The 20,783-nt window shown below is 50.4% G+C and overlaps 1 protein-coding gene across 1 annotated transcript in view; it reads right to left on the bottom strand.

The window, feature by feature from the left end:
• The window catches only part of LOC138515171 (broad substrate specificity ATP-binding cassette transporter ABCG2-like), an 861,659-nt gene that overhangs the window by 198,416 nt on the left and 642,460 nt on the right, over positions 1-20,783 (bottom strand). The window contains exon 11 of the mRNA XM_069630157.1: positions 14,857-14,981. Coding sequence (XP_069486258.1) covers positions 14,857-14,981 — 125 coding nt within the window. The remainder of the gene's footprint in view (positions 1-14,856; positions 14,982-20,783) is intronic.

Below are 20,783 nucleotides of genomic sequence, written 5' to 3' on the forward strand. Positions count from 1 at the left end.
GCTATCCAGTCATCCATTGATTCAGCCTTATCTGGCCTTAATAATACACTGGCTTCACCATTTGACCGGCTAATTCACCGCATAGCGGATTTTCACCCTCCTCAAGGTGCTGGCCCCTCTGAAGAGCCCCAAGCCCCGAAAAAGTGTACTAGAAAAGTGAAGCATATTTCAGGACAACTCAGTCCTCGCCCAGTCACTTCCCCTGAGTCTTCCCCTAGTAGAGCCCAAAAGCGCGAGCGGGATGAGTTTCAGCCCTTTTCCTCAACTCCTTGGCCTTCTTATGCACAGCTTCCCGCACAGATATCCCTATTCCTGTCTCTTCCTCTGACTCTTCTGAGGACTCTGATTCGCCCCCTAAGAGGCGTAAGAGGAATGTTGCTCCCGTTCCCACACAGGAAGGTCCTCTATTGGACATTAATGGGGTTCCCTTTTTTGACCCGGCCCTCATTTCACATCCCAGATCAACAGAGTGGCAACCCTCTCCAGAGATTGCCTCGTTCCTAGAGTACTGGATCAGGCGCCCACTGCCTAAAGGGGACAGGAGCAAGTTAAGATCCGAAGCCTGCAGGACAAGGTAGCGTGTACTCCTGAGATTGATCAGCCCATGGCAGTGTTCTTGACTCAGAAAGGCAAAGATCCAAGGAAGGGGGTGGACAAGGCCTGGCACGGCTGCCAGGACAAGCTCTTAGATGTTTTGGGTCGTGTGACTCAGATTTTTGAAATGGCTGAGGAGGCGGCGGCCTCCAATTCCCCCGTCGATGTACATATGTTGCGAGGTTGGATTCAGAGAACTGTCTGCCTGCTCGGCAATGCCAATGCGGCTATGTCAAAGGAGAGGCGCAAGTCTCTGATAATGAGGCTGGACTCCAAGCTGGCGGATATGTCAGAGAGGGAAGCGGGCTCTTCCGCTCAGGGAACTTTGTTTGGTGAGAGTTTCCTCAAAGTTTTGTCTGCGTATGTCCATACGTTTACGGCCTTGGATAAGGCCAATATAAAGAAAGTTTTCACCCAAAAGGTTTTCCCCAGGGCCGGACGAGGCAGAGCCCGCTCTTCTGGCCGCTTTTCCCAGGGCCATCCCGCCCCCGTCAGTTTGCCTCACGAGGCGCCCAGAATTCATCCTCTGCTCGAGGTGCATATACCCAATTCTTCCCGCAACAGAATTTGGGTTGGAGAGGACGTAGTGGCAGAGGTACCAGGAGGTCCAGAGGTGCATCAGGTATTTTCTCGAGTGTTAAATATTTCTTCCCCCAAAGGTATAGGAAGCAGGCTGGCCAAGTTTCTCCCACAGTGGAAATCCCTCACATCGGACTCCTGGGTGTTGCAGACAGTCCAAGGTTATCACGTAGAGTTCTATTCCCCTCCTTGCCAGTTGTCAATACCCGCCCCTTTGGTTCTGGACAGTGTAAAGCAGTCACTGATAGATGTGGAGGTCAAGGACCTCATCTCCAAGGGAGCGGTGGTACCAGCCTCTTACAGGGCATCCCTGTTTCTGAGAACCATATTTCTAGTCCCAAAACCGGATCAAGGGTTCCGGCCAGTGATAAATCTAAAAGCCCTCAATTCCTTTGTGGTTTACCACCACTTCAAGATGGAAGGAATTCACATTCTCAGGGACACCCTCCTTCCGGAGGATTGGATGGTCAAGCTGGACCTCAAGGACGCTTATTTAGTGGTTCCCGTGTTCCCTCCACACCAAGAGTTCCTCCAGTTCCAGTGGGGGGGTCGGATTTGGCAATTTGCATCCCTCCCGTTCGGCCTGTCCTCGGCCCCATGGTGCTTCACCAAGCTGATGAGGCCTGTGATGGCTCTTCTCAGGTCCAAGGGGATAAGGATAATTGTTTATCTGGACGACATGCTCCTGTTGGCCCAGAACTCTCAAGTTTTGCTCTCTCATCTGGAGTTTTCGGTAACTCTTCTTCAGAGTCTGGGGTTTGTGATAAATGCCAAAAAATCCATAATGCAGCCTACGCAATGTATCCAGTTTCTAGGCTTCGATATAGATTCAAAAGATTGCATCCTTCTCCTCCCAGACAGCAGGCTGTCCAAGATAAAGAAAGAGATCCGGGGTATCCTCAGAAGGGACAAAATCTCTCTCAGGTTATTAGCCAGGATAGTGGGGATGTTGTCTGCGTCCATTCAAGCAATTTTCCCAGCCCCTCTTCATTACAGGGCACTGCAGCGTCTGAAGGCTCGACATCTGCGCAGATGTCTCTCTTACTCTCAGATGGTGGAGCTGTCCCCGGAGGCCAGGTTGGAACTCCTTTGGTGGTTCAGACACATGGAGGCCTGGAATGGAAAAGCGATTTTTGGTCCCTCCCCGGATGTAGTTCTGGAGTCCGATGCTAGCAGAGCAGGTTGGGGAGCCAGGCTAGGTCAGGTCTCCACGGGGGGAAAATGGTCAGAGGAAGAGAGGTATCTCCATATCAATTGCCTGGAATTGTTAGCGGGTTCTTTTGCAGTCCCCAGTTTCCTCAAAGATCAGGGGAATTGTTGTGTGCTCCTACGCATGGACAATGTCTCAGCAGTCAGTGAGATATGTCAATCGACTGGGAGGAACCAGGTCCAAGGTCCTAGCGGATCTGGCGAAGCAGTTTTGGCATTTCTGTCTGGACCGCAATATTGTGTTGAGGGCAGAGTACCTTCCGGGCATCAGCAACGAGGTAGCGGATTGGAACTCCAGACACCTCCAAGACAAGAGCGACTGGATGTTACACAGGGACCTCTTTGCCAAGATAGAATACCTTTGGGGTCCGTTTACAGTAGATATGTTTGCCTCGATGCTAAACTGTCAGGTGCCCAGATTCTTCATTTGGAGACTAGATCCTGGCGCTCTAGCTACCGATGCTTTTCTTCAGGACTGGTCAGGTCAGAGGCTGTATGCCTTCCCTCCCTTTGCAATGATAGCCAGAGTATTGGTACAAGTACACAGGCAGGAGGTCATGTTAGTGATTCTAACCAGATATGGTTTCCGGCGCTCCTAGAGCTCTCAGTAGACATTCCCCGTCTTCTTCCCTGTCATCCTCAGTTACTAACGAACCCGGGGGGTTTTCCTCACGAGTTGGTCCTTCAGGGGCACCTCTCCCTTATAGCGTGGAAGATTTCAGCGCTTCCTGGTGCTTCCAAGGCCTTTGCAAGGACTCTATGTCAGTCATCAGAGACTCTAGCGCCCCCTCTACCAAAGTGGGATACTCTTCAGCGTGGAACCGCTGGTCTAGCTGGTGTGTGGTTAGGCACCTCAATCCCATTTCTACCCCTCCTGTAGAAGTATTTAATTTCTTAGTAGGTTTATTTAAAGAAGGTAAAGCTTGCAGGACCATTAATGGCTTCATGTCCGCTATCTCTGCAGGTCATCTGTTGGTTAAAGGGGAACCAGTGGGTAGACACTTCTTGGTACGTAGAGCTCTCAAGTCTATTTGTATTAAAATCCCTCCAAAGCCTAAATATTCAGTTCTTTGGGATGTTAATTTAGTATAAGATCTCTTTGGAGCCTGGCCCCCTAACGAAGATCTGTCTTTGCAACAACTTTTTTCCAAATTAGCAATGCTGCTGTGCATGGTGTCTATTAAAAGAGTGTCCGATATCAGAGCTTTAGATGTGGATAACAAAATGTTTACCCCGCAGGGAGTTACCTTTTTTATTTCAAGAAGAAGAAAGTGTATGACTTCCTCGATTTCTTATCCTGCCTTCCCTGAAAACATAAATTGTGTGTTATAGCATGTTTAAAATGTTTTGAGTTAAAAACTGAAAATCTGCGACCTCCTAATACCTCTCAGCTGTTGATTTCCTATAGGAAACCAAATAAACCGGTATCCCCTTCCACTTTAGCCAAATGGATTAAGTGGGTTATGCGGGAGGCGGGTGTTGACACTTCCTCTTTTGGTCCCTATTCTGTTAGGGGTGCTATGGCCTCTAAGGCCGCCTTTTTGGGCGGCAGCCTAGAACAGATCCTTAAAGCAGCTGATTGGTCAAGAGAGTCAACTTTCAAAACGTTTTATCATAAACGCATTGCTCACGTAGCGGTTAATGTTCTGCAAGGGCTTTGAACTTGCATAATAGGAGCCTCTTGTCTTGCCATAGAATAACTAATCCCCCACACTAGTGTGAGATGGGGGTTTAGATTCTATTAAAGACAAGGAGGCGAATATTATCCCTCCCACCCGCCCTAATTGTGTTCTGGTTGTTTCAGATTTCGGGTGAGAAGCCCTGCTTTAAGGAGATCGGCTCTGGTTTTATGGAGAAGGTTCAAGTTCGCCTGGTACATGGATTCTTAGTTCTGGGAATCGTGTGAAGGATGGCTTCAGTGAATTATCTTAAAGGACAGCATCAGAAAGAGGATTTGTTATTGGAGAAAGGGACATTTATGGACTGGGCTGCATGCCCATTGGCTACCAAAGGGGCATGACCTGTCCGCCATTTTGGAATCAGACATTTATAAATGTATTTGTTGAAGTTGTGTTACAAACATTTTTCAGAGGTTTTATAAAAATGTTTTATTTCTTTGCTGCTGTGTATGTCAGAGTAAAGAAAGCTAATGCATAATATTCGCCTCCTTGTCTTTAACAGAATCTAAACCCCCATCTCACGCTAGTGTGGGAGATTAGGTATTGCTGCTGCATTTTGGAGCCCCGGCCCCTCACGAACATTCAAAACTGTTGGAATAGCCCACGAGGGAAATGTCAGTAGGGGTTAAGGGTGGAGTTGTTTTGGGGGAGCTGTGCCCCTGTTCTGACCGCTGACTGCCACTGCATTTTGGAGCCGCGCCCCCTAACGAATATTTAAAACTGTTTGAATCCCCATGCGAGGGCAAGATTAAGGGTGCGGGTGGTAGCGTCTGCTGGGGAGCTGTACCCCTGTTCTGACCGCTGACTGCCACTGCATTTTGGAGCCCCACCCCCTCCTGAACATTCAAAACTGTTTGAATCCCCTGCAGGGGAAAGGCCTGCAGTGGTTAAGGGAATGGGGTTTTGTGCCTGTTGAGGGGGCTGTGCCCCTTGTTCTGACTGCTGATTGCTGCCTCATTTTGGAGCCCCTACCCCTCCCGAATATTTAAAACTGTTGGAATCCCCCATGAGGTAAAGCAGGTATTAAGGGCGCAGGTGTGTGGGCCTGCGGTGTCCGGCAGGCAGATGTCATGTGTCACCTGAAGATTTGTCCAGCTCTCTGACGGGAAGCAACTCAATGTCCCGTGCTGGCTGTGAAAGCCTGGAGGCCCGCAAACTGAAGTCAAAAGGATGGGGCAACTGCGATCGCGCAAAGCCAAGTAAACCAGCAGATAATGTGAGAACTAAAGTGAGGGGATGGGTAGAGCTGACCATCAACAAAGAAAAGCAGAGCCGTGGAGAAGGCTACCGCACTTGGGGGTAGCGGCGCTCATTACACTTTAAAAACATTTAAAAAAAGAACCTTTTGCTAAGCTGTGTAAATATCGCCAATTCAATCCATGGCCAGCCCAACAACCATACCACCCCTCGTCACCCAGACCTGCAAGCTATATTTGCATCTGTGCATGCACTCATAACTCAGCAGAAAATCTTGGTTATGAAAACGAAAATCCGAACGGCAGACTCAAAGGCCTCAACAAGTGCCACAGAGACCAGACCAGCGAATCCTGCAAGGCCCCTAGAGGAAGCCCATTCTCATATCAGTGAGACTGAGATCCACAAGTTGCTGGGATCATTTGGTGCCCCAGTTAGTTTGGACCCATGGGTCGGGGGAATGACATGCATAACATTGAGGCCCCCACCAAAAGTGAAAAGGCCACACATCCGCACAACGGAGGTTTGGTTTCTGTGCTGCCTGCAACTATTTCTGGAGTCCATCTGAGTGCGCATGCAGGCGGAGTTACTGTCCATGACCCTCATGTCCACGATATTGGGACCTCCACCTCGACTGCCACCTTTGTGACCATCGCAGCTCCTGATGTTTTATCCCCGAGTCATTGCCATCTGCTCCTCACTGAAAATGATGTACCAAGAGGGTGAGGGAGAGATGGACTACAACGCTACTCAAGGTGGTCATATCCGATGAGCCCTCACGGCCCATTAAGTCTACTTTTTGCCCGCATGCGGCGCATAAAGAGTCATGGGCAGAGCAAATTCACAGATCCAAAATAGGGGAAATGTGGCACAGTGTATGCGGGTCAAACCAACAGGGGAATTTAGTAATATTTTGACAGATAGTGGAACACCTAGCTCATTACCCCCCCTTTGAGGAAGGGGCAAAGCCCACTGCCAATCAGTCCAATGAGGTCAGCCTAGCAACTAAAGAAAGCTATTGTAGCACTGTGCTAGCTGAACCTTTGATATTAAAAAATCCAGTTTTATCTCTGGTCAAAGTGGTTGGTAAGGGAGTGGGCAAAGAGGGGTCATTGTATAGCCAAGAGGGAGGAAAAAGGGAGACTCAGACAAACTGGCAGAAGTTGGATTAACCTTCCCTGAAACCTGCCCTGTAAACATTAACATTAGTGCCATCCAGTGCGCGAGGGGACTTTTCAACGAGATAGAAGCAAGAATCAACCCTACAACTGTTTTAGTGGGTGACGGGACACAGTCTAAAATAGAATTAAATGGCTGTGACCCCGGTTGGAGCACAAAATGTTTTGCCCTCTCCCCACGGATGCAGAATCCTGACTCAAAGGTGAACAGGGCACCATGTGCGAATACTATATCTGATAAGCCAAAAAAAAGTAGGTTGGGTTATGTCCCATTTGCCTCCATTGCCAAAACTAACAGCATCCCCGGCAGAGAGGCCAATATATTTGCATGAGGTCCCCAAACTGGCCCCATGTCATCATGAACCCAGCAACGCCCTCTTAAACATATGCATCTATTGGAACCGGGCAGCGAGGGGATGTCTATTTGCAACCCAGGAGCAAATTATAAGCTGTACCAGGATTAGTCAGCAAGGGGGAAATGCCCACGACTTTATCAGAATTGATTTTAGGGATCCAGGCATGAACGAGGGCATACTAAGTTTCAACAGGAGGTGTTATCCCCCGGCAAGCAGTACAATAGAGCTCATTGCTTTCACCCTGGTACACATGTCACAGTGGTCAGTCGTGTGTGTGTGTAAACCTTTCTGGAAAAGTGATCTCTAGTTCACCTTTGGTATACATATCTTTCTGTGGTTTAATCTCTATGCTCCAAAAGAACAAGTTACTTTCTTACCTGGTAACGTTCTTTCGATGGGATGGCCCGACGACGTATTCCATATCTATGACAGGTAATGTCCACAGCTGTGCTGCTTCGGAAAATCTTTGGCGTCTGCGTCCTGCGTCGATGACATCGATGCACCGTCCCCGAGGACCTCCTCCGACGGCCGACGTCACCCGATGTGATAAGTAGGACGCACAACGCCCATAGCCTCAGTTATAGTTTTTTCCCAGAACGTGTGCCACCAGTTTTCTGCCAGTCAGGCACACAAGGCCTTGTGGAACGCAAGCTGCAATCGCAAAAGAAATTCTGCAGCGAGGAAGGCAGGGAGGGAGCGATATGGAATACGTCGTCCGACCATCCCATCGAAAGAACGTTACCAGGTAAGAAAGTAACTTGTTCTTCGAGGGGATTGGGTCCTCCGACATATTCCATATCTATGACAGACTCCCAAAGCAGTACCAAGCAAGGAGGTGGGAAAGAATTTAGAATACAAATTTAGCATGCCCAATCAAATTGCGGAATAAAGAACTGCCTTGCCAAAGGCCAGATCTTGCCCTCTGATGGAATCAAGGGAATAGTGCCGTACAAAAGTATGTACTGAAGCCCAGGTGGCTGCATCACAGATGTGACGAATAGGAACTCCCCTCTGCAGGGCAGTAGACGCAGCCACTCCTCTGGTAGAATGGGCCCGCAAGCCAGCCGGAGGGTCCTTACCCGCCAAGCGGTAACACTCGGAGATAGCTAAAATAATCCAACGAGACAAAGTCTGTTTCGTCACAGCTTGTCCCAAACGCTTTCCAGCGTAACCAATGAAAAGTTTATTGTCCACTCTGACCCGCGAGATATAAAAGCTCAACGCTCTCCTAGGATCAAGCCTATGGAACCTCTCCTCTTCCTTACCAGGATGTGAAGGAGGATAGAACGCCGGAAGAACAACCTTCTGGCTCAAATGAAATTCCGAAACCACCTTCGGAAGCAAAGAAGGACGAACTCTAAGGACAACCCTGTCCTTGTGAAACACAGTGAAGGTTGGCTTAACTGAAAGTGCCTGTAACTCACTCACTCTGCGAGCGGAAGTAACCGCAACCAAAAACACAGTTTTCAGAGTTAACAGCCTCAAGGGGCAAGAATGTAAAGGCTCAAAGGGAGCACCCATAAGAAACTTAAGAACAAGGTTCAAATCCCAGCCTGGCACCAGAAAAGGTGATGGAGGGAACACATTAGTGAGCCCTTTCAGAAACTGCGAAATTAAAGGAATTGTGAAATAGGAACACTCTTCAGACGAGCGCTTAAATATGGACAGCGCTGCCAGGTAACCTTTAATGGTCCCCACTTGCAAGCCCCTGTGGGCCAAAGAAAGCAAAAAAGACAGAACCATGGGAATGTCACATTCAAAAGGATCCACATTCTGAACCCTGCACCAGTCGCAGAACTTTCTCCAACGGCAACGGTACAGAGACTTAGTTGCCGGCCGCCTGGCCGAGAGCAACACCTCCATCACGTCTTCAGGGAGGTCCCAATCCTTATACCTCAACCTTTCAGAAGCCAAGCGTGAAGATTGAGGGATCTGACCTCTGGATGGAGAACCTGACCCCCCTCCCGTGAGAGCAGATCGTCTCGGTAGGGAAGACGACGTGGAGGGCAGATGGACAAGTCTAGAAGGTCTGGGTACCACGTCCTCCGGGCCCACGCCGGAGCAATGAGGATCATCCGGGAACCGAACCTCCGTAACCTCCGCAGCACTTGCGGGATGACGGTGACTGGAGGAAACGCGTACAGCAGTGGAAACGACCACTCCACCACGAACGCGACTCCTAAGGCTCCTTTTGGAGGAAATTCCTGCGAGCAAAACCTTTCGCACTTCCGGTTGACACTGGAGGCAAAGAGATCCACTTGAGGGGTCCCCCAAAGGGCGAAGATCTCCAGGAGAATCTCCTGAGCCAGCTCCCACTCGTGAGAGATCGTGCTCTGCCTGCTCAGAGCGTCCGCCGTCTCGTTGTCGTCTCCGGCCAGATGAACCGCCGAGATCGAAAACTTCCTTCTGGATGGCCCAGAACTCGAGCTGCATCGCCTCCCTGCACAGTGAAAGTGACCCTGCCCCCCCCCCTTTTTATTGAGGTAGTGCATGGCCACCGTGTTGTCCGTTAGAATCAGGACACTCTTTCTGCGCACAGTCGGCAGAAAAGCCTTCAGGGCTAGCCTGACGACCCTCAGCTCCAACAGATTGATATGGAGTCTGGACTCTGACGGAGACCAACGACCGCTGACTGTCAACTCGTTGGCATGAGCTCCCCATCCCGTGAGGGATGCGTCCGTCACGATCGTCACCTCCGGCCAGGGCGGCAATAATGGGGCCCCCTTCATCAGATTGCCCTCGACGGCCCACCACAGAAGGTCCCGGGCCACCGAGGGCGGCACCTGAACAGGGTCCGACAGCCTGCCGGAGTACTGAGACCACTGGAGCTTGAGTGCCCACTGCAAAGATCTCATCTGCAGACGAGCCTCTGGCACCAGAAGAATGCAGGATGCCATGAGGCCGAGCAGTCTCAAGAATTCGGACGCTGCGAGATTCTGGGCAAGCTGAAACTTGTGCACCATCTGCTGAATGTGAAGAGCCCTCACCTGAGGAGGAAAACACTGCCCCAGGGACGTGTCGAGCACTGCTCCGATGTACTGGAGCCGCTGCGTTGGTGTCAAATGGGACTTCTTTAAATTGAGGGAGAAGCCCAGCTTGTGAAGGGAGTGGCAGGTGACGGATAGATGATCCAGGACTTGCACGGGAGAGCTCCCCCTGATCAACCAATCGTCCAGGTAGGGGTAGACATGAATCCCCCCTTTCCTGAGATGCGCTGCCACCACCACCATGAGCTTGGTGAAAACCCTCGGGCGGAGGTCAATCCGAACGGCAGGACCCGAAACTGAAAGTGCGAGTCGCCAACCGCGAACCTCAGGTACTTCTTGTGCTTGGGATGGATCGGCACATGGAAGTAAGCATCCTTGAGGTCGAGAGACACCAACCAGACCTGAAGTTGAAGGGCCTGGAGGACTTGAGAAAGAGTTACCATCTTGAACTTGTCCTTCCGGAGGAGCTTGTACAAACCGCGCAAGTCCATGATGGGTCTCAATCCCCCGTCTTTCTTCGAAATCAAAAAATAAGGGGAATACCATCCCTTGTTCCTTTCCGCTACAGGCACCAGTTCTATGGCGCCTTTCTCCAGCAGGGCTTGAATTTCCTGCGCAAGGACCGGATCCGGACTCTTCAAAGAGAGGTTCCCTGGTGGATTGTCGTGAGGCCTCTGCCGAAAAGGAAGACAGTAGCCGTGGGTTATGATCTCCGGAACCCACACATCCGAAGTAATGGCTTGCCACTCTACAAGATGCTGCGCCAGCCTTCCCCCCAACCGGCGAACCATGGGACCTGGCCTCATGACTGAGTGGTAGCGGCTGCGGCGTTGCCTGAGGGCAAAGAGGCAACTGCCCTAGCGGCCTTGGCACCTCGAGTACCTTTGTTTCCACCTCTGGCACTCCTACGATGGCCTCTCTGACTGCTAGCTCCCCTCGCTTTACTGAAGGACGAGTAACAGCGAAAGGAACCTCCCCGCCATTGCTGTCCCCTAGGACGAAAAGGCGGAGGTTGGCGAACTGCAGCGCCCAACGACTTCGCTGCAGCTTTGGAGGTCTGCAACCTTTCAAGGCTCTCGTCAGCGTTGCTGCCAAAAAGGTGTTCACTGTCAAAAGGCATGTTGAGGAGCCGGGACTGCACATCAGGAGCGAACCCAAACTTCTGCAACCCCGCATACCTGCGCATTACGGTGCTCGCCACCATGGACCGGCTGACACAATCCGCTAAGTCCAAACCCGACTGAACGGCCTCACACATAGCATCCTTGCCATCCTGAACCATAGCAAGGAAACCATCCCGTTTGTCCCCTTCGGGAATACGATCAGCCGCTAATGCAACACAGTTCCACAGAGTGTGTGTGAAACGAGACAAGGCACATATGGAGTTGGCCGCCTGAAGCGCCATACCCCCGAAGAAAACACTTTCTTCGCCCAGCCGTCAAAACGTTTGTTGTCCCTATCCGGAGGGATGGTAGGATACGACGCCTGCTTTGCCGGGGCCGTAGCCGCCTGCACCACCAAACTCTCCGGGGTGGGGTGCCTAGACAAGTAGCAGGGGTCGCTACTGGCTGGACGGTATTTTCGCGACAAAGACTTGCCCACTGCCGGGAGACTCTCCGGAGCAGTCCAAGCCACTGCCACCCTTCTCTGCAGAGCCATATGAAAAGGCAAAACCGGGTCAGTGGGTGGACCAAGATCAAGGATGTACGTGAGATCATCCTGAACGAACTCCCCTGGGGGAGCTGACCAACCCAAGTACTCGGTAACCCGAGACATAAGGCGCCGATATGAAGAATCGGCATGAGAGGCAGGCTCCGGCCTACAAAATTCCACCTCCGGAGAGGTGTCCAGTCCACTGGCATCATGCAGCGACTGCCGCAGGTCATCAAACTGGCTATGGCCCGAGATAAGGTCATCTGGAACCGGAACCGGAACCAGGCCCTCATCAAAGCCTTCATCACCCTCTGAAATGTACTCCAGGCGGGGAGAGGAAGACCTCTGCGGACCAAAGCAGTGCCGGACCTTAGCCTTAGCCTTTCTAGGGGCAAACCCCATGCCACGGGGCCCCTCCGACACCACCGCCCTGAAAGGCGTCGAGGGTGCTGAACAAGGTGGCGGCGGAGTCGACAGAAAAGGCGCCGAGGGTGCCGAACGAGTCGGCGCCGGCGTCGACAGAAAAGGCATCGACGTCGAGCGAATCGGACTCGACGTTAGCTGCAGCGCCGCCAGCATCGGCGGCGTCGACACAGTCCTCGAAGCCGGAGCACCGAGCGTGTCTCTCGACAACCTAGGCACCGACGGCATCGACGACCCCTTCGGAGGCGGAGCCTCGAGAGAAATCGTCGTTGACCTCGGCGCCACAGGCGTCAACGTCTTCTTCGAAGATGGCACAGGATCACACGGTCTCGAGCACGTCGAGGACCGGGACCTGGCACGGGCATGGCGAGAACGGCTACCCTTGTCCGAGCGGGACCTCTCCCGTGAGCCGTGCCGAACCCTCGAGCCCAAAGGCGTACGAGCGGTGTCTCTCGACCGGTGCCGACCGACCCCACTCGGAGGCACGGACGGACCGGTGCCCTGCGATTCCAGAATCGCTAGCATCTGCTTCCCGAAGGAAGCCCATTCCTCCGGTGTCGCTTGCATGGAGGGATAAGCGACCCGCCGACGGGCGGAGTCCTCGGAAGAGGACGGGGAAGGCGACCTATGCTGGCGCTTCCTGGAATGCCTCGAAGAGGCGGAGGAGTGGCGAGACTGACTCCTGGAAGGAGACCTACTGGACTTCCAACGATGATGCGGAGAGTCGCCCTCGAGTCATCCGTCGAAAGCCCCGCAGACCTCGACTTCCAGGGCTTAGACACCCGGCCTACTGACAGCTTCTTCTTGCGTTCTGCAAGGCCTTTGCCGTGAGCAACTGGCAGTCGACAGTCGTCCGTATCGTGGGCCTCACCGAGGCACCAGAGGCAGGCGTCGTGCGAGTCCGTGACCGACTTCTTGGACCCACAGTCCCCACAGTTCTTGAAGCCCGGACGCGGGGTTGAAGACGAGAAAGACATCGCCACGAACAGGTCTACACAACAAACCGACAGGTTCAACGAACCGAGAATTGAAACAGCAAACTCCAACGAGTCGAGGCGTACCGAGATTCACGAAGCAAACACGTTCGCGGAAAAAACGTAACTGAGGCTATGGGCGTCGTGCGTCCTACTTATCACATCGGGTGACATCGGCCGTCGGAGGAGGTCCTCGGGGACGGCGCATCGACGAAGGACGCAGACGTTAAAGATTTTCCGAAGCAGCACAGCTGTGGACATTACCTGTCATAGATATGGAATACGTCGGAGGACCCAATCCCCTCGTATCAATTTTTTTCAGATTTAATTCCTGGTGATTAAAAAAACAACACATATTGTAACCCACCCTTCTCACCTCATATGTAACACTCAACTGCATGCGCAATGCTCTGTTACTTCTTAACTAAGCTTAAGCTATATAAAGCCCAAAATAAAATACAATACAATGGATGGGGGGTGTAAATTAAACAAGAGAGGCATGGGCAATGTTGGACAATATAACAGCATAGGGCTAACATAGATGGGTAAAGTATACATTACACAATATGCCAGCATATATTCAGCAAAGGTACAGAACAATATTTTTTTTACACAATGTTTCCACCAGCCACATTTACAACAGTGACAAAAGTACTCGGTGCCATACTGTAGCAGTCCAGCAGTCAGTAATGAGCAAATGAGTGTTTGATGGTGGGTAATACATGTTACATAAACCAGAAATGGGATAAGACAAACGTTAATCCAGGGGGAGAATCAATATATAAACTGCTTGGGTCATCTCTGATCAAATCAATATCCAATAAACCGGGTGCTTGGGGTCCAGAAGAGACCCTTGGAATGGAGCGGTTGGGGTTAGGAGGTTAGAATTGTTGTTTAATAGGAAAAGGGATGAGTTTTTCTGTAAGAGGAGGTTGGAGGCAAGACAAAGATTAGGGGATGATTATTCCAGAGGTTTGGTCAGATTTGGGAAACGTTTTCACCCTGAAGACAGCCAGGCAACATAGCCGAATAGAAATTTGGAACTAGACAACACCTCCGTATTTGCCTGCGGCTTACTTTTGGGTACAGCATTTGCAACACATACATGTTCTCCAAAGTGGCCTCAGGCTTGTGGTTGGGAGATCAGAGACTACTGTGGAAAACCATTGCACTGACATTGACAACAGAGCTCAACTGAAATATCACAATCTTCGTTCGTTCAGTGAGCAGGGCTACAAAGGACGGAACAACTTCCTAGCAAATCGGGCATGCCATGTATTTGATAGAGTAGTGTCGACCTAAATTTGCCCTGTGAACAGAGTACATTGATTAAATGATATGCCTAAATTGTCTGTCAACCTTCAGGATTTAAATAACCCGGCCAGCTGCCATTGAGGAAATTAAGGTTTTATTCTAATCGGTTGAAAAGAAAACTAGTGGAACAAAAGCAACACATTTCTATCAAGAAAACCTGAGTTGAGTAAAAGAGCTGCAGCCTCATTTTTCCACAGGTTCCTTAGGTTCTCCAGATGTTTTGTACTACAACTCCAATCTATCACAGTCAATGATGAGAGATCATGCAAATTGCAGTTTAAAACATCAGGAGAGCCACACATTGCAGACCACCGCATCTGTAGAATCCAATGGATTACATCTTTGTCACTGGGTTAAATACAATGAAGAAATTGACTAAATGGGTTGGAGGAAGAGCTAAATCATGGATGGATTGCTCAGGAAAAGAAATATCGGAACCAGCATAGCAGCTTCTAAAGATTAACAGCGGGTCACATTCCTTCCATTCCTACAACAGTTCCCAACAAATGGGGCATGTGAAAAATCCAGAACATACTATTCTAAATAAACATATCATTTTTGTTTGGAAGAAAAAGTGTGTTTCAGAATTATCTTCCAATTCTACACATGAGGCCAACGGCAGGAGATATCGGGCAACATTAAATAAACAATGCTTAGAGTATGACCGTGAGGAAGCAGGTTCTTAGGTATACAATGGGTGCACTTGAATGACTTACCAATCATGAAATAAGCTATAGCCGTGAAGATGATGCTGGTCAAAGCTCTTAAGGGAATTAAGTCAGACAATAATTTGGAGAAGAAATATGCAGAAACTCTGTAATATCCAGTGATGTACTCATGACTAAAATGAAACAGAAAACAATGAATTACTTATTTACTTAAAAGTTTAAACAGTGCAGCACACTTCCAAGATGTCTTATTATGTTGTAGAATTCCTTCCCTTACTATTCAAAGTTCCACTTGCCACTGTTGGGTCACCCACCTGCAACTAAAACTAGCCCAGAAGCCTCTGATATACAACAGCACTTTAATACCTCTGAATCTCTCTCTGTCACTATAAACACATTAACCGGATAACATAACATATTTGAAGAATAAAGATCACAGTAAGTTAACAAATAGGGACACCACAGAATAAACATTCTGAAGAATGTCTCAGCATAGTTGGAGAGATGAACATGTTACTTACCCCTGGTAACGTTCTTTCGACTGGATGTTACTCCAACGTATTCCTCATCTTTGACATGTAATGTTCAGCTTCGGCTGCTTTGGAAAATAATTTCGGCAGAGGGCGCCCTGCGGCGATTGCATTGAGTCGATGTCCCCCGAAGGTCTCCGTCAAGGGTGATGTCACCAGATGTAATAAGTAGCACGCACGGCGCCCTTTGGACTCAGTACTGTTTTCCGCCCTCTTCTCAGAGTTGCCCAGAAACACGGGCAGGACAGTACACATCCTTGTGGGAACAAAAGCTGAAATAGCATGGAAAATTCAAAGGAGGGATAGGCTGGGAGGGCGATGAGGAATATGTTGGAGGAACATCCAGTCGAAAGAACGTTACCAGGGGTAAGTAACTTATTCTTCTAATGGATTGTGTCCTCCAAAGTTTTCCTCATCCTTGACAGACTCCCAAAGCAGAATCCATTATAGGAGGCGGGTGAGAATTTAGACATGCAGAAATTTTAAAGGGCAGAATAAAGGACTGCCTTGCCAAAAGCAACATCCTGAGCGTGAGAAGTATCCAAAGAGTAATGCTTGGTGAACGTGTGTATGGATGACCACGTTGCAGCATCACAGATGTTTTTAATAGGGACACCTCTCTACAGGGCAGACGAAGTGGCTATGCCTCTGGCAGAATGAGCACGCACACCCTCAGGATGTTCGTTGCCTGCCAGCCAGTAGCATTCAGAAATAGCTAGGATGATCCACCTAGATAAGGTCTATTTGGAAACAGCCTGGCCTAGCCTGTGTCCCGCATACCCTACAAAGAGTTGGTCATCCACTCTCAATTTGGACATCCTGAACACATATAAGTTTAACGTCCTCCTAGGGTACAACCGATGTAGTCTTTCCTCATTCTTACTAGGATGCAGAGGAGGATAGAATGCTGGTAGCACAATATTTTGCCACAGGTGGAACTCCAAAACAATCTTAGGCAAAAAGGAGGGCTTCACCCTCAATACAACCCTGTCCTTGTGGAATATAGTAAAGGGTGGCTTGGAAGAAAGCACTTGCAACTCGCTCACTCTTCTTGCAGATGTAAGAGAAACCAACAGGAAGGTCAACAACCTTAAAGGGCATGAGTGCAATGGTTCAAAAGGAGCACCCCCAAGTTGAGGTCCCATACCGGAACCTGGAATGTAGAAGGTGGGAACACATTTGTGAGCAATTCAGAAACTGAGTGACTAAAGGGATCTTAAAATAGGAACATTCCTCTGATGAGCGCTTAAAAATGGATAGTGCTGTCAGGTAACCCTTAATGGTACAAACTTGTAAACCTTTATGTGCCAAGGAAAGCAGAAAGGATAGACCATCCAGTGTTGTACAATGAAAAGATCAACATTCCGGTCTCTGCACCAGTCACAAAACATATTCCAATGGCAACGATACAGAGACTTTGTTGCTGGCCTCCTAGCCAAAAGCAACACCTCCATCACGTCATCCAGAAGGTCCCAATCCTTGTACCTCAACCATTCAGAAACTAAGCGTGAAGGTTGAGAGTATCGACCTCTGGATGGAGAACTCGACCCTCCTCTCGCGAGAGAAGATCCTCGCTTAGCAGAAGACGTATCGGAGGACAGATGGACATATCCAGAAGGTCCGGGTACCAGATTCTCCTGGCCCAGTCCAGGGCAATGAGGATCATGCCATTTCCGAACCTCCTCAACCTATTGATTACTTGAGGAATGACGGGGACTGGAGGAAACGCATACAGGAGTGGAAACTCCCATTCCACCACAAACGCGTCTCCTAGAGCTCCTCTCGGAGGAAATTCCCTTGAGCAGTACAGTTCGCACTTCCGGTTGACACCGGCCGCGAACAGATCCACATCAGGGTTTCCCCAAAAGGGCAAAGATCTCTTGAAGGACTTCCTGAGCTAATTCCCACTCGTGGGAGACTGTGCTCTGCCTGCTCAGAGCGTCCGCAGCCGTGTTCTCTTCCCTGGCCAGGTGAACCGCCTATAGGGACATTCCTTCTTGAATAGCCCAATTCCAGAGCTGCATTGCCTCTTTGCACAGTGGTAGCGACCCTATGCCTCCCCTCTTGTTGAGGTAGTGCATGGCCACTGCATTGTCCGTCATTATCAGGACATTCTTTTCTCGTTGTCATGCCTGCGCCATGGGCGCATCCATTTACGCTCAATTTGGACTATATGTTTATCATTTATTTACAACAGACTCTTGGATCCATCTATATTTACTTTGGGAACTTTATTTCCCATTTGCGAGACTTTGCTGCTTAATGATTATTTCCAACAAACTACGCATACCATAATGCACCTGGCTACAAGCATCGATTCCTGGCTGTTCCTATTGGTTATCAAAGGAACTACACCCCCCAGAAGCCCTAGAGACTTGCGCTGCTTCCACCAGCCCAGGAACAGAAAGGGAGGTGGCCGATTGCCTGCAGGTGTGCTTCGCCAGGTGCAACCAATTAGCCTGCCCCTGAGCTTGGCTAGGTAGTATAAAGGCTGCTGCCTGCAGTGGCTCAGCCTCTTGCATCTGAGAGTCCTTCCTCCACCTTTTGCATCTTCCTACGGATCTTGTATGCTGCTTACCTTCACTCCTGCTTGGACCCTGCCTTGTTGCTTGCTCCACCCTGCTGCCTTCAGCCATAGCCTTCCAGGCTCCCTGCCTCACAGCCCTGCTCCTCTGGGCTCTCCACACTGCAGCTGATCACGCTCTGCTGCCTTCCAGCCTCCGCCATTGCCCTGCTGGGCTCTCCACACTGCAGCTGATCACGCTCTGCTGCCTTCCAGCCTACGCCCTTGCCCTGCCGGGCTCTCCTCATTGCAGCCGATCACGCTCTGCTGCCTTCCAGCCTCCGCCCTTGCCCTGCCGGGCTCTCCACATTGCAGCCGATCACGCTCTGCTGCCTTCCAGCCTCCGCCCTTGCCCTGCCGGGCTCTCCACATTGCAGCCGATCACGCTCTGCTGCCTTCCAGCCTCCGCCCTTGCCTTGCCGGACTCTCCACATTGCAGCCGATCACGCTCTGCTGCCTTCCAGCCTCCGCCCTTGCCCTGTGGGCCCTCTACATTGCAGCTGATCACGCTCTGCTGCTTCCCAGCCTCAGCCCTTGTCCTCTGGGCTCCCTGCCCTGCAGCCTGCCTCACTCCGGCTGCCTTCAGCCCTTGTCTTCTGGGCCCCCTGCTCTGCAGCCTGCCTCACTCCGGCTGCCTTAGCCCTTGTCCTCTGGGGCTCCCTGCTCTGCAGCCTACCTCACTCTGACTACCTACAGCCCTTGTCCTCTGGGCCTTCCTACTTGCAGCTTATCACGCTCCGCTGCCTACTACCTACCTTTTCCGCTAGCTGCCTCTACAGTCCTCTGCTACCTTCTACGTTCAGCGGCCCTGTCTCTCAGGGTTCACTCCTTACTGCCCGGCCCTTACGGGATCCTTGCCGTGCAGTATGCTTTACTCTGCTGCCCTAAGCCCTTTTTCCTCTGGGCGTTCTACCTTACAGTCCTACTCCTGTGGGCTTACTCATTGCTTTCCTGCTCCTCTGAGCTCTCAACCTTGTTCCTTACTGTCCTCTGCTATCCTATCCTGTTACACGACTTTCCTTTCATTTCCTTCTGCTAGTTTGCTATCACCTCCTTTCCTGGATTTGTCTGTAGTATCTTCTCTTGTACTGTTTGTAGACCCTTTTGTACAGAGCTTGTCTGTTGGTTCCCATCAGTCAACCTCTGCCCCTTCCCTTGTCCTGTTTCTACATTACAGACACCCAGAGCTGCTGTTCCAAGTCATGAGCAAACAGCGTGGGCCTCTGTTATAGCAAACTGTGCAGAAGGCTAGAGTATTTCCAAGGTTCGTGGAATACTCTTTTCCTATATCTGCATACACCCCAAGAGGGTATTCATTCTGTATCTTTTCCCTTGCTACTCTTGCTTACTCTTCGTTCTCTTTCCTTTCCGCTGTGTGTGTTCTTATCTGTACACTTTATTTGGCACAACCACCCAAACCCTTTCTGGGTGTCCTGTGCCACTCTTAATAGAGTGCCATCCCTGACACTCGTACAGATGGCAGAAAAGCCTTCAGTGCAAGTCTGATTGCTCTCAGCTCCAAATGATTGATGTGTAGTTTGGACCTCGATGGAGACCAACGACCACTGACAGTCAAGTCGTTGGCGTGATCTCCCCAACCCGTGAGTGAGACGTCCGTTACTACAGTGATCTCCGGCCATGTTTGCCAAAAGTGTTCGCCTTTCAGAACATTTTCCTCGCAGGCCCACCACAGCAGATCCCGTGAGACACTGGTCAGAATCTGGAGGCAGTCCGACATCTGTCCCGAGAACTGGGACCATTGCGATCGGAAAGCCCATTGAAGCGGGCCTCTGGTACCAGGAAAATGCAGGAAGCCATGAGGCCGAGCAACCTCAAGAACCTCAAAGGCAGGAAGATTCTGGGCATGCTGGAATTTCGTAACCATCTGGAGAATGTCTTGAGCCCTCACCTTGGGAGTCGAGCACTTTCCTGATGTACTGGAGCTGTTAGGAAGGTTTCATATGGGACTTCTTGAAATTGAGGGAGAAGCGCAGTCGTTGAAGAGAGTGGCAATAATGTTGAGATGATGCCGGGCTTGTTCGGGAGAACGCGCCCTGAAGAGCCAATCGTCCAGGTATGGGTAGATGTGAATCCCCCCTTTCCTGAGATGTGCCGCCACCACCACCATCAGCTTGGTGAAGACCCTTGGGGTGGAGGTCAACCCGAATGGCAGGACTCAAAACTGACAGTGCGAGCCGCCAACAGCGAAAAGGTATTTTCTGTGCTTGAGATGGATTGGCACATGAAAATAAGCATCCTGAAGGTCCAATGACACCAACTAATCCTGGAGTTGGAGGGCCTGAAGAGTAACCATCTTGAATTTGTCTTTCCTGAGGAACTTGTTCAAGTATCTCAAGTCCAAGATGTGTCTCAGTCCTTTTTGGGAATAAAAAAAAAGGGGAATACCAACCCTTGTTCCTCTCCGCTACAGGCACTGGTTCTACAGCGCCTTTCTCTAGCAGGGATCTCCTGCACAAGGAGCAGATCTGGAATCATCAAAGAGTGTTTCCCCGGTGGATTGGTCTGAGGCTTTTTGATAAAGGGAAGGCACTAGCCATGGGCTACAGTTTCCAGGGCCCAAGCATCCAAATTAATGGCTCGCCATTCTTCGAGATGCTGAGACAGATTCCACCCCAATGGAGAATCGTGATTGAAGCCTTCAGAGCAGTTTTGAAGCGGCTGTTGCAGAGGCAGATGGCACAGAGGCTGCTGCTTGAGCTGGCTTGGCACCACTACCTCGTCCACCACGAGGGAATTTACGATGGCCTCTTTGACTGGCCATTCCTCTCTCCTTTCCAAATGAGGAGTAATAATAAAAGGATCTACCCCTCCATGGTTGTCTACTAGCATGAAAAGGCTGAGGTTGCCTAACGGCGGAACTT

Source organism: Ambystoma mexicanum, chromosome 6q (assembly GCF_040938575.1).
Source record: "Ambystoma mexicanum isolate Mex_15411 chromosome 6q, UKY_AmexF1_1, whole genome shotgun sequence".
In the NCBI taxonomy this organism is placed as follows: Eukaryota; Metazoa; Chordata; class Amphibia; order Caudata; family Ambystomatidae; genus Ambystoma; species Ambystoma mexicanum.